Source organism: Micrasema longulum, unplaced genomic scaffold, assembly GCF_059751315.1.
Source record: "Micrasema longulum isolate JH-2025_06_02 unplaced genomic scaffold, ASM5975131v1 h1tg000007l, whole genome shotgun sequence".
Classification (NCBI taxonomy): domain Eukaryota; kingdom Metazoa; phylum Arthropoda; class Insecta; order Trichoptera; family Brachycentridae; genus Micrasema; species Micrasema longulum.
In genome coordinates, this window is record NW_028277215.1 from 293,472 (window position 1) to 308,575 (window position 15,104).

Below are 15,104 nucleotides of genomic sequence, written 5' to 3' on the forward strand. Positions count from 1 at the left end.
CAGAGAGGGAAAACATTTTGAGAAGAGGATTTTGAAGTCTAGGCATTTACAGGGCTTATGACCCGTCATTGGTTGGTTTATGTAGCCACTTTACACACTGTGTAACATTAACCATTCTGCCCATTTTTAAACATCCACACTTGAAATGGAAAAGTTGAAGAAAGAGAGAACTCCATTCTTCTTCTTCTTCTTCTAGTGCCTTGCCGGGTCCCCCCGACGCGATCACTACAGCGTAAGCATATGTATCTGTCCTGCGCTAATTTTACATTTCGCAGCCAGGACGACTGCTTATTGATGTACTCGCCGTAGTGATTCCTGGGAAAAGATGACCAGAGTGGTTTACCGTTGCCTTCTCTGGTGGATTTTCTGTCGGGGCTACCTTCCCTTAGCTGGTTGGTTTTGGTTTTGAGGCGCCAAAAACTCGCCTTTTATCCTCTAGTTATCTCCTGTGATCACACCGTTATGAGTGTGATCCCACTGCCCGGGGTTCGCGACGTGGACGCTAACGAGTTGGACTAGTCAGTAGTGTTGCCGGTGGAATGCAACTGGGCGTTCGCAGCATTTTATAGAATCACATCCTCCAGCAAATGTGACTCACTCCGACCCTACTGACAGTTCGAACCCCTTGGGAGGACTCCCTAGGGAGGTTTTAAAAAAGTCACTTTAACCCATGCTTCCCTACTGAAGCTCAGCCATCGGTAGTGAGTAGTGAAAATGACTAAAGACCAACAATACCATCATCTACATAAGTTTATTTAAATATTTTATTTCGTGTAATGTTGCCGTTCGATATGTGATATTAAAGTTAATAATTGTGGAATAATATATATTTAAGTATTCATTAGGTGAGTAGGTAATTTAATACTGTACCTATTTCAATTCAGCATTACCTCAATCTTTTTACACCTTGCATACACAAATTTCAGCGTGGGTAATTACTATGGAATACTTTTTTTTATTTTGACAACATAACGAAACTAGAGCTTGATTTTATGAGTGTGTATATTTTATGCATTTCTCTTTATTTCTACTTTGTAAGTACAGTATTTACGCATAGTGTTACGTAGGTACTTTGTATGTAGGTACAATGAAATACATTTTTCAAGTAAAAATACTTCGAGAATTATGCAAAACATAATTCTCGAATAATGGCTGATTTATTTGTAAATACTTAATCAAAATAGAGTGGGTAAAATAATTTAGTTAAATAGCATATTTCAGAATCGTAATCGGCCAAACTTTTCAGTAGTTTTGATTGGTATGAAAGTGTATTTGTTCGTAATAAAGTGTTTGAGAGAAGATAAATAATGCGAGATAAAAAAAACTGAACTAGGAAGTAATACCGTTCAATATTTAAACAGAAAAATAAAATATTTGTTCGGGTGATTTCGCCCACTCTACTAGCTCTGTTCTCGTTACTATTATATTATATTATATATTAATAAATGTATAAAAATATTCTCAAATTCGGTAATTAATTTTACCACTCAATATTTTTACAGCCACCCAAAAAAATAGTAAAAAATATTATCCCAAACGCACATTGTTTTAAAAAACCGGTTACAAAAAAAACAAAATGTTTCCAAATAGGTAATATATTTTAGTAAATTATTATACATAAATATTTACTAAGAATGAAATATATACTTGTTCGAATAGTTATTTTATTGAAATTTTGACGTATTAATAAAAATATAAACAATAAATAAATAGTTTATGACGAAGTTTTTAAAGAAAGGCACTTGTTAAAAGAAGTTTGTCAATAAATTTCTTGCACGATAATTGGTACAGTAGATTCTGTCATCAAATGTTAATTACGATTCCGGTAGTACCTATAAATAATTTGTTGTATGTAATGATAAATATTGTAAGTACTTTTGTCATTATTTACATACTACAGGAAATCTTCCCAAAAGCGCACAAGTTCCACAGGTTAGGTGATGGGCCCTTGACTGCGATTCAAACAACAAAATAAAAAAACGAATTCAAAATAAACCTGCAAATTATTCGAATATTAGTTCTAATTGCTAATTCAGCCAGTCGTTTTTTTATTTACTTGAACTACATATTTATTATGTTCCGTTTCCGGCCACAGCCTCCCGTTTAATTTAAAATTCGAACCTCGTCAAATCTTCTTCATCCAATAATTAGTTCTATGGGACCCGCTACGTTGGAGAATTTACTGTGTATAATATAAATTAAATAATAAACCTAAATATTTGTTAACTATGTATGTACTTTCAATGACAATATAAAAATATTATACCTAAACTTAATTCCTGCCAAATAATAAATATACTTACTTACCTATCATACTAGGATAATTTTATTACAAGAAATGTGAGTTTTATTTTCTTACCCTAAAAAATATGCTAATTTTGGTGTCGGTATTTTAACGAAAAATATTGCTTTTTCGTCAATGGCCGGTAAAAAAATTAGTCGGAAAAAACATAGCAAAAGTTTTTATTTTAGGTACGTACCTATGCAATAAAACGTAAAATTTCAATCAATTGGGGTTCATTCTTTAAATAAAAAATAAAACAAGGAAATACTAATAGGTACTTGACTCTGGTTTGCAATATCAAATGAACGTAGTTATGCAGAAAGCAGACAGTCCACAATTTAAAAAATATATATATATTGATGTTAACAGCCAGACCGTTTTCGTACAAATACTGTATTAATCACCTTCTGAAAATGGTGTCGATCACAAAAAAAGCATTTTTCAATTTGCAGAAAACACCCACATCTGTAGAAAAATCTTATGTTTCTTTAAAAATCATTAAAACTGGTCAAATACGTAATTAGATTCTTGTTTGTAATATTTAAAAAAACTTATGTATTCATTGTTTATCATTTGCTAAAGTCAAAAACATTCCAACTGTTGTTTAGATTTGATAATTCACTCATTTCACAAAAGTGCTATTATCTCAGTTTCATTTTTATATGGCTGGCTGCTTTCTGCGTAACTACGTTCAAATACGTGATATTATAATGTGAAACACTGTTTTACTGATTTCATTTCAGATTGCTAATTATTTGCAAATTAATAATAATAGTATCTAGATGATTAATGTTGTAAAAATATGCCGACAAAAATAAATCCTGCCTTGATACCTACTTCGAATGAAAGTTATTAATCACATTAGGCGGTTATTATTATAAAGGATGCTCAGATAACTTCAACGTTCCAAATTTCGAAAAAAGTTTAGTTGTGTCAACTAGTTGTAGTTCTAAATTATCTCTGATTGTATCGACGAATCTCATATATTGTTTTTCTATTGCCCTTATCGGCACCTTACGCATTAATGCACCAATCTCAGCGTGTATTGACCCTTTCATTGATAGTATTTTATTCAGGTGGCAGACGATCAGTCTTCTTCAGATCTCAATCCAGGGACAGTAAAATATTAACTGTAATAATTACGGAAAGTAAATATTAAATGTCGACCTTACTGTGAAGCATACGCGGCGCGGTAGCCAAAACGCGCTAACCACTACACCGTGAGGTGAGCAGAATTATTAAACCTTTGTAAAGGTACTTACCTACTACAAAAGCAATCAAGGTTGTAACACCATTCGGTCAGTCAACTAATCAAAGTCAGCGTTCGTCCGTAACAACTAAATGATACCTATGCCTACGCTTCTGGTTGGGTACCTACATTGATACAATAAAATACGAAGAGTATAATACTATAAGATAAAATGTAGGTTTTATAGTTGAAACTTGTCCTTGGACGGTATTTGGTTGAATGAGTGAACATCCTCATTCAACATCCAAGGTCACCCCGAAGACTAAGACAGACAGTAAATAATACTCATTGTTCAGTTTTTTTGTGGATAATCACGACCTTTTGACCGCTGCTAATACATAAACAAGTAATAATGATTTCTTACATAATAATTTTGAGACGACAACCAAAGAATGCAAAATTCCTGTATATTAGGACAAAGATTTTTATTAAATTCTTTTTTAGTATATAACCGAGTCATCGAATGCGCCGAGAGTTTCAAATACCCGGGAGTATAATATTTATTTATTTATTTGACACTTTATAAACATATACAATATATAGACATATAAGGGCGGGCATATTGCCTTAAGGCAATTTCTTCCTATCTACCCAGTTTATTCGTTATATTATTATTATTATAAAAAAGAGCTGGACCTACCCATATTATTATTATTATAAAAAAGAGCTGGAGTGCGGCTAGGAATAGCAGGTGACGCTAACGATATGAAGGCTGTCTGGAGATCAAATATTTAATGTCAAATCTAAAATCAAACGCCAAGTATATAACGCCTGCAGCCTATATTGTTCTTTGCGGATCCAAATCGTGGCATCTCACCATAGCCCAAAACGGCAAAATACAATATATATACAAAATACTGAGTTTTTAGAATAGATGTCGCAAAAGAATTTTGGGTGTGCGGTGGTTTGACTTTTTAAGTAATACAAATAAGATGACGGACGCAGCAAACTAGGGGCGGACATGAAATAATGATGATATTGATGATTTTTACAAAAATATTTACACACTGACCATCGCTGATGCTAGGAGACTAGGCTCTTCAGGCCTCATTTATTCTGCACTACGGGCTTCAATAAATCGGCTTTTTGGGCCTCGGTTGACCGATTTAGATCTTGAAAATCTACAGCCCTTTGGGCCTCACAATGCATTTTTGTTGTTTGAAGCGGTCGAAATGTAATTAAGAAATCATTTAAAATGAAAATTTTGTTGTAAAGTATATCTAAATTCTGCATACCTACATCTACCTAATACCAACTAAAAATAAAAAAAGTGTTTTTATTTTTTGTTGGAATCTTTCCCGATAATTTGTTCAATTATATACTACGAGCATCGACCTATTAACACACATAGACGTGCCCTGAGACCTCAAAAATGATGACACTTAACTAATGCCCAAACGCTCAGTGATGCCCAACACGTACCTATATCGTCGTTCTTTATCCGCCAGCCGGATGTGACGTGAACTCGTTGCTTAGAATCAATATCAAAATGTCTACTTGTAAAAAATAATTATGTAAATATTCATTGGGAAATATTTGTTTCTAGATGATACCTTAAAGTAATTCATATTCAAATATAAGTATTATTTATCTTAAATGGCAAACTACGCCTGGCGGCACAATATCGAAGCTCTTCTTACTGACAGGGATCACTGTAGAATATATTGTTTTAAAAAATATTATACTATAAATTTGAGGGAATATTTTTGCATTTCCCAAAATCCAGTAAAAATGTCTATGAATTATAAAGAATTTGAGGAAAAAATCGGATTGCAATACATCAAAAACGAATATTGTTTGTTAATATTTAAACATTTTTTAAACCAGATATGCATTCTCTTTGAATGCATCTCGTGTAAATAAACGAATTTGGAAACTATGGGTACCTACGTTTTTGTGACACTACTTTTTTCAATATTTTATAGGGCGAGTCTATGTGTATTAAAAGTCGATGACTACGAGTATTAACTGTCGCCGCACATACCTGGTAGGTACGTAAAATAATGAAATGACTAATCAGTAAAAAAAAAGAACTTATCAACTTTTGAAGCTTTCGATTTGTGAGTTTTAAATTACTATCCTCTCTTTGATTAAATTAAATTAAAATCCTGGAGCAGTATGAGGGCCGCCATATAAGCAAACGAAAGCAAACACAGGACTAAATCATACAAAAAAGATATTTATTGTGTACAGCGGGGCCTCCGTTGAATACGATAATTGAGGGCATTGGAAGCAAAAATAGCAACCTCCAAAAAAAATTTTTTTTTTGGTTATGTCATTCTGTTGTTTGTCAACTTTATTTTTATAAAAATCGTGAGTTTAGTTGCAAAAGTATGGTTCTGATGGTTTGAAAATAGTATTTGGAAGCATGGCAATATCCATCAGCCATTTTATTCGACCAATGACAAGCTTGAGATTTAAATTTTCAAAATGGCCGTGCCATACAAATATTAAGAAGGTTTTTTGAATTCGTGTTTCTATTAAAGCTAATTTATTATTATCTTAAAGTTTAAGTTTAGTGAAAATAACATTTCTAACATGAAGACTCTCTTTGGCTAATGTGTAGCAGTTTTTGTTATTTTTCTCGAAAACACCAAAACGGGAGTTTGCTATCTTTGCTTTCAATGCCTTCAATTATAATATGGATTAGCATGTTAAAAAAACTAGCCATGAGTTCATTAAAAAAAGAGTTATTGTAGCAATATCTTCAATACATAATTTAATTAGCTTAGGCTAGCCGCTGCCGTTTTTTTCATCGTTACTAATAAATTCACGAGTTGTTGATGAAAGTCTTACTTCCGTTTTCAAATTACTTATGTTTTTGCATGTGTACCCTGGACGTCACCAGACCTTTAAGAGATTTTTTGTTATTGCTTATTTGATGATTTTTAACAGGAACCTACGTTGTTTTTTATATTTTACAGTAGGTATTTCTAATTTACAATATTTCGTTTTTAAAACATTGTAATCGGTAACAAAATAAATATTTTTTAACATTTTTGTAACATATACCACTCTACCCTATACCATAATTCAAATCCGTATAACTTTTTTTAAATATCCGTATAATATCGTGTGATTGTTTTAACTTTGTTATTTGAGATCGATGTTGATAGTTTCTTTTTCTTTGAAATTAATTTAAAAACCCTTACGGATTTTTACATTCATTCAACAAAATATGTTTTCTTTTATAATTCGTACTCTATTGTCAATACTATAATTTTTAACATATTTTGTTACTTACAATTTATTTTTACTGCAATGGTTATACGTTATACCCAACGCAAGTGCATTTTTTTTCTTAGTGGCACTGCCTAAAAAAACAACTGTGGTCCATATTATAATAATAAAATTATGGAATATATTGTTTACGTAAAATCTTATAGTCTATGGTGTATAAGTAGAGATAATAAGTAGAGATGAAATAATCGAATAATTAGTACAATAATTGAATGAATGAAATAATCGAATAAATTTATAATGGAATGAATCATTCATTTTCGGCATTCAATGGATACCGGAGATTCGCTTATTTTAGCTTATGATTGAAATTTTCAAGATTCATTAGTTCATTCGTCACTCACTCGTTACTGATTCGAAGAATGAAAGCCGAGTGAACGCGGTGAAATGCGATCTCTTAAACAATTGTGTAGGAAATCAATGTATGACAGGGTTACGAATGATGAAATCAGGCGAGAGTGTAAATCTGAGTAAAATATGATTGATAAGATTAAGAAAGGGTCTCTGAGACGGTTTGGTCGTGTAGAACGAATGGACGGCGAAAGAATGGTAAAACAAGTACATATGGTGAAAACGAACGGCAACGAGAGATGAGGATGACCAAGGAAGACGTGGCATGATCAGATAAACCAAAATCTTAAGTCTGGTCATGTCAAAAGTAAACAGAACCGAAGGGCATCTATGACAAGATGTATGAATGTGGAAGAAGCTAGGAATGTATGCCAGGATAAACGTGTGTGACGGTCCATTCTCACTGCCTATCCCTACGGGGAAATGGCGTGATGGTAGTAGTAGTAGAAATTACTAATTCACTCGATGAATTACTGCATTCAAATGAATTTAGTAATCGAATACATTCGATTATTTTCATTCGAATGAATCAGCATCTCTAGTAGTAAATGTCAAAATCAAATGTCAAAATTGTCAAAACATATAAAAATGTCATGAATATAATATATTATTTTGTGTTCAAACAATAATGTAAGTATGAAAACAATTTAATTAGTTACCTAACATACATATTTTTCTTCCTTTCTCGGTATTGAAAATAAATGCTTTGGTCTAAATTAACAAAATTCTGTGCCATGTGAAATGCATTTTTTTTTAAAATTGAGCAAGATAAATAAATTATTATTACATAGCAGAAGAACAAAAAAAACAATACTATCATTATATTATCAAAAACAGTACTGAAAAGCTAGTTTTTAGTAAATAACCTCAGAATTCATATTGGTTCTAAACTCGATAAATTCATCATTGTTGTCAATAATTTGTATTTCTAATAATGCTACCAATTATAACGGTTTTTTTTTATAATTCTTACAAAATTGTCAGATATACTTGGTTTTAGTAACACATTCGAACTCGGTTATTACAAAGTAGATAGGACTGACTGAATTTGATCATTATAAGCATTACTCGCTATACCAGAGAAAGGTTTTTTTTAATACAACCACTAAATACGTCATAAATATACATAGAATTCATACAGATTATTTTAAAATAAGACTGTTGAGGAAAATTAAAATAAATGTTTACAAACATAGCAGATAAATAAACATTCTTATTTTTCTACAATGTTGACACTGAATAAGGATAGAGAAAACTTTTAACATGCTTCAACATTTTTCACGCCACATTGTATTTCACAAATAATTGCCACTTTTTCACGAATTGACAGACACTTCCTCTTGTTAGTAGACATGTTTATAACTCTAACTAATCTGCTCTAGAAATGATATGACATCACCCACTCTTAATATTTATTATGCATAGAAGTAAGCATAGAGCATCAAAAACTCTGAAAAACCCCCAAAACAAGCATGTCATTCATAAACTACAAAAGAAGTTGTAAATTACAAAGAGGCAAAAAATCCAATTAGGTACTTAAGACATAATTCAATCCCGACGCCTGGTGGCTTTGGTCTTTTACTTCTTATTGAAGAGTTTTTGTGTAATTTTTGACAATATTTCTGTTCCGTATGTCCGAGAAATAGCTCGTTATAAAGGTAAATAAATGTATGGAGAAAACCATAAATTTAACTCTCAGCGAATATTTCCTCGTTACTCTGAGCTCTCACTATTTCAGTGGGTGTTATAACTAGGACCCGGACAGTTTGTGGCAAAAGCATTAGCATAGTGTGGTGTTCTTTAGGTAGAGAAGTGTTACTCGATAAAATATTATCATTTCATTCATTATTCCCTTTCCACACCTAATGGTGCATAGGGCACTGCATTGGTACACCAATTGCAGCGTATCTTGAACATTTTTCTTACATGAAGGTAAGATGAGCAGTCTTACGCTTCAGATACCAGTCCAGGGACTAAAATATTCAAGTGTAAAAACACTTTTTTAAATAAATATTTCATGTCTACCATGTCAGGAATCGAACCGAAGATCTCTTGCATGGTAGGCAAACGGTATGGTAAAATATTATTGTATTTATTATTTATTTTTGATTCGCCCACGGTACATATACACATTTGTATCTACTCATTAACTTGATTTAGCCTAAAAAAATCACATAATATTGTTTCAGATTTTAATTTCTAAAACTATGCTTAAACATTATATTTGAAATATCTCACGAATCCCAATTAAAAGTAATTGTCTAATGAATGAACAGGACGGACGACTTCTGAAAAGTTTAAGTTAAATACAGTATTTTAGATTTTCACTACGCATTGGCAACATGATTTTTTGAAATGTGCCTTGAGATATTCTATAAAGATTTTGTATGGTAGTAGAGACAAATTACATAGACAAATGAAATATTATTTTTTCAACTTATTTAGCATAACTGTACTCAATACACTAACTCAATTATTGCCACTCCAAATAATCACAAGAATCTTGATTATTTATAAATATTGTAAGATTATTTTTATGGGTGATATTAAAAAATAATTAAATATATAAAATGCATTTATTCAAATTAAGAGACGTTTTAAAAAACTATTGAAAAATATGAATTAAAGAAAAAATGTACTTTACACTTATTAAAAATAGGCCAGGGAACAAGGCACAGAATACACATATATCTAGTAATCGAGAAAAAAAAAAAAAAAAAAGGAATTTGTAATTGATAAAACCAGGACGGTGTGAAGCAATGCAGATTTTTCTAGTGCATATTTCAAGTTCATAACTATTTCTTTTTTTCATAATTCTACTTTGCTCATAGAAATACATTAATTAAATAAATGCAGGCAACAAAATGAACGGCGGCGAACTAAGCACAGTAATTGTTAGTAAAAATATGTCAATCGAACAATCACAACGGAGTTTTAGTCCCAACACTTATGTATGGAAGTGAGACATGGAACTGGCAGAGGAAGGATGAAAGCAGTGTTTAACGCGATCGAAATGCGATCTCTTAGTTGATTGTGTGGGAAATCAATGTATGACAGGGTTACGAATAATGAAATCAGACGAGAGTGTAAATCTGAGTCAAGTATAATTGATAAGATTAAGAAAGGGTCTCCGAGATGGTTTGGTCATGTAGAATGAATGGATGACGACAGAATGGTAAAACAAATAAACATGGCAAAAATGACAGTAACGTGGGACGAGGACGACCAAGGAAGATGTGGTATGATCAGATAAATCAAAATCTTAAGTCTGATCATGTCAAAAGCAGGCAGAACCGAAGGGCATGTATGACAAGATGCATGATTGTGGGAGAAACTAGGAACTTATTCCAGGATAAATGTGTGTGGCGGTCCATCCTCTCTGCCTACTCCTATTGGGAAATTGCGTGATGGTAGTAGTAGATATTGAAAAAAAAACCTGCTTATATTAATCGAAAAAAATAATAATGTTTTTGAGTTGATAACTTTTGTTGAAACAATGGCTGACTATAATAATAATATGTGGATAATATTTATGCTTATGAACTTGTGATGAATTTCTTTTTACTTTCTGTACATTTTTTTACAATGATCTTGATACATTTTTATTTTCAGATCTCAGTTAAACATGAGTACTAAAGGAAATTGCTATAACATGTGTCCAGCTCAGGAAATAGAAATGTTCGTTCAACTTAACCATATTTTTAATACAGTCTTTTGACAATATTGATAGCAAAATGGGTTATTTTTTAGGCGGGAACGGGAAAAATTGCTCCATCCATTAGAAATTTTACCCGGGACAGAAACATATAAGTTACCACAAGCTGACCCATATAGAATGGTTAAATGTTTCTGCCGATCGGCTGCTGGTATAAATTTAGCTTGTCCTGATCAACTACGACCAACCGAAGTTCTAATAAAAACCATCAAATATTTATTTACTCAGTAAGGCTAATTCAATATATAAATGTGTTATTAATTAAGTCAAATCTTTTTATCAAAATCTATTTTTCTTTTTTTAGTGTACTGAATGATCCCAGATTTAGCACCATTTGTAAATATGACTTCATAGTTGATAGATTGCGGTCTATCCAGCAAGATATGGTTATTCAATCTTTGTCATCTGAAGATTGCATAAAAATTTTAGAACCGATTGTAAGATTCCATGCTATATTCAGCTACAAGTAAGATATTTTCAAAAATGAACTTTCTAATTATTATGCTATGGAAAATGAAAATACATGCATTGGTCTAAAGACCGCAAAACTTTAAAAAAAGTATTTTATTTTAAATATATTATTTTTAGTAAAAATAGTTTACATTTTTAGACTATGCGAAGAAAAGATTTCAAATTACGACCCAGTTTTGAATAAAAAACACTTTTTGGAGTATCTAAAGCGATTACTAGTTTGTTACGATGAAGTAGAATACAAATATGGTAACCAATTCGCTTCATGTGATTTGATATCAGATATGGATTCCCTAACTCTGAAAGATTCTCGCAAATCTCAATTGGATTTTTATGCCAAAGAAGTTGTATCCAAACGTTCCATAGTGGAAGCTATTTACATAGTGAGTAATCTTGGAGATATCCATGCTGTGGAGAGGTATCTAAAAACGCCAGTAAAATTTAAGTGAGTTAAAACATTTATACAATCCAATTCAATGTATTTTATTAAACACATTCTGCCATAGAGTCATCCACCAGTGTATTTCTTTAAACACAAACCATAAAAGCTATGTTTTGGATTTACCTCTTCTTGTTTACACGTCTGAATAATTGAATAGGGAAATATCAGGTTTTTACAATTATGAATTAATAAAGGACTATGAAATACTGTCTAGTAAAAAAGCATAAAAAATATTTTTGAATTCCCACAAAAACATTTTTAGCATCATTTGAGACCGTTTTTAAACGGTTCTATTTAAGACCGTCGTTTATTTCACGAATCTTGACGTCACGATTGTCAAGTCTTATCTTATCGTGTTTTTGTGGAGGCGTATCTTATAACAATTTAATTTCATAAATTATGGATGAAAAATTTTTTTTCAGAATAACCATATTGATTTTAAAAATACAATATTTTTTTCTAAATCTATTTCACATATTTTTATTGGTATTCGTAGTATGTGATATTTCCCATGTAGAGGGTATATGTGATTTTGTTTTTTTTTTGAGTAATTGAACAAAAACTTTTAGGCAAAGATCAAGTCAAATTTATTGTTTTTTTTTTAAATAAAACAATGCTTATTTCATAAAATTCAATAATTTTCAATGGTAACTTGTTGCTATATATACAATTTATGTTTAATTAAAGCTGTTTTTTGTTTTACATTTGTATGGTATATTCCCTTCTGTGTGGGCACAATTCAATTATTTATTTGTGCCTGATTTGTGGACATAATACAAATTAATGTTGTAAACAAAGTCATTTATAAAATTTACATCAAATAGTAATCTGGATTTATATATTTTTTGTAATACGTATATTTAGGTAGGCAGAGAGGATAAAATGCCATCTCACTCTTTCTTTGCATACAGACCTCGCTTCCTCTACATTCATACATATTATCATGTACGCACACCGATTAATCCTACTCTTGACATGTCCATCTTCAAGTATTCGTTGGATTCAATTCTCAAAAACATTTAACCTCTGATAAAATATAAGAAATCTTTTTTCATATTTTGAATTTTCTTTTGCATAATCAATTTCACTATATAAACAGGAAAACATTTACAGGACTCCTTTACTGAAAACATGTTTCACAATATCTATGTGCCACATCACAAAAAATTGGATTAGAGAATGTCAGTTAATGAAAAGTCTGCCAACTATCGTAATGAGTGTTGCCATTTTGCACCTACCAACCATTAGAAGGTACATTTTATGCCTCTGATTACTCACAATAACTGTAAGAAAACATTGTTATATCCAATTATTTTTAGGGTTGCTCTTGAAGTCATGTGCCACGCATACAATAGTAAAATTCTCAGTTACCCAATTGAGAGTATTAAAAATAATATTTTCTATGAATGTTATTCAGATATAGTTGAAGACTGTAAGCATTATAATATTAAGGTTGATGGAGAAAATGTGTGCTTCTTAAAAGATTCTTACAAAAAAAATGATAAGCCGGTAAGCTAAATGTTTACTTTGTTACATAATATTTATATTGAGACGGGTTGTGGTTCTGAAGATCCCAAAAGCGGACTCCGGATCATGAGATCCGAAGTTCGAACTCCACTCTACAACTTGTTTCCAATTTTCTAACACGTTTTTTATGACTAAAAGAATATTGCCCCAAATTTTAATATTTGGGTAAATCTTATGAATACATTTTTTAAATTTTTTTATTAATTAATAAAAAACTTTTATTTTCAGTATTATAATTCAAAAGATATATATTACCTATTTATATAATTGTTTTGTTTTTTCAGATTCCTCTGAAGAGACATAATTTTCTTGATGAACTCATATCTCAAGAAAATATAGAAAATTACCTTCTTATTGACATTACTTCATAGATATTAATTATCTCATTTTTCCTTTTTTGTGTTCTTGTGAAAAAGTATAGAATGATTGTTCGTATTTTAGGTTAAAAAAAATAAAATGAAAGTAAAATTTTGAAATTTAGTAATGGTTTTGTTGTGTTATGTGTATAATGCATTTAATAATTTGTAATCTTAAACCTTAACAGATGAGACATAAAAATCTTATAAATGTTAAATGATTATTATATCGAAATATGTATTTGAGAGCAAATATTTTTCAAAATGAAATTCAATCGGTAATATTTCGAGTGTGTCCAAATGTTAGCAAACAGGCTGGATTTCCTCCCTAAAGGAGTTATTCAGATCTAAATTTGTTGCAACAGAGAGGAAAAAAAAACATTTTGAGAAGGGAATATGGAAGTCTAAGCATTTACAGGACTTATGACCTGTCATTGGCTGGTTTAAGTGGCCACTTTAGACACTGTAACATTCACCATTCTGCCTATGTTTAAACATCCACATTTCCTAAATTCTCCCATCTGTTGACTTCCGTGAAGTAAAAGAGCTGAAACCTTTATCATGTGTGTGACGTTCATCTGGGATGAACATTATTTAAACCTAAATAACTTTCTAGGGAGGAGATCCAGCGTGTCTGCAAACATTTGGACATACTAAAAACATTGTTGATCAAACTAATTGGCATAAGACTAAGAAAATTTAAAAAATGTTTTTAGGCGTTGCCTAGTAGGTGAAATGCTTCAGCCGAATAAATTTCACCCACATGATAAAGTCGAAATCGAAAATATTGCTCTCCTGCACATTTTATGTATTGGCATTGAGGATATTTTAAAATTGAATAGACAATATGCGCAATGACAGCATAATTCCGCCATAAATGTTTGCATACTATTTTATACTCAATAACATTGTACGTAACTAAATCACATATATTCTTACCAATATTCTGTCAATACGCATATTCAAAGTTAGGTTACAAGGGAACTACATATCATTATGTACATTTTCTTCTCCCTCTAATGCATAATATACTGATATGATACATAGTCAACCTCGTTCAAGCGGTTTCACAAGATTTTGTATTTTTCATAAAAATTTAGAGTTAAAGCTCGTGCAAAACAAAATATGCACGGTGACAATCAGCGCATAGGTGAGATGACAAGATAAGAAAGTCATCCGCTAAAGTTGATCATGCTGGATCTTTTGGCGCTAATATTAAATAAAAAATACATACGAGTATAATGTTGCAATTAATCCTCATTCATTTGTATTGCATATTATTACTATAAATGATGTATTTATATTTTTTACTTGGCAGTGCACTGTACTTATGCACAAACTAAGTAACCACCTTTGCCAGGGACCATCTGACAATCATTCTTATAAAATAAAATCCCGTAATATTATTTTTCATTACTGCTAATAAAATGTATCATGAATTCTAATGTGTTGTTTCTTTGCAATTAAAA

At 31.2% G+C, this 15,104-nt stretch overlaps 1 protein-coding gene across 4 annotated transcripts; it reads left to right on the top strand.

Moving 5' to 3' along the window:
• The first annotated feature begins 7,646 nt into the window (after positions 1-7,646).
• On the top strand, positions 7,647-15,080 carry LOC148285766 (SAC3 domain-containing protein 1). 4 transcript variants are annotated; one of them, XM_088227629.1, is made up of 8 exons: positions 7,667-7,754; positions 10,737-10,802; positions 10,875-11,066; positions 11,144-11,305; positions 11,450-11,755; positions 12,866-13,003; positions 13,072-13,261; positions 13,564-15,080. In XM_088227629.1, exons 2-8 carry the CDS (start codon positions 10,750-10,752, stop codon positions 13,648-13,650), a joined length of 1,128 nt encoding a protein of 375 aa, XP_088083755.1. In that variant the 5' UTR covers positions 7,667-7,754; positions 10,737-10,749; the 3' UTR covers positions 13,651-15,080. The 4 variants fall into 4 exon arrangements, with proteins under 4 accessions (XP_088083897.1, XP_088083755.1, XP_088083977.1 ...); XM_088227699.1 differs by having other exon boundaries at positions 7,688-7,754; positions 10,855-11,066; XM_088227771.1 differs by lacking the exon at positions 12,866-13,003 and having other exon boundaries at positions 7,647-7,754.
• The last annotated feature ends 24 nt before the right edge of the window (positions 15,081-15,104 follow it).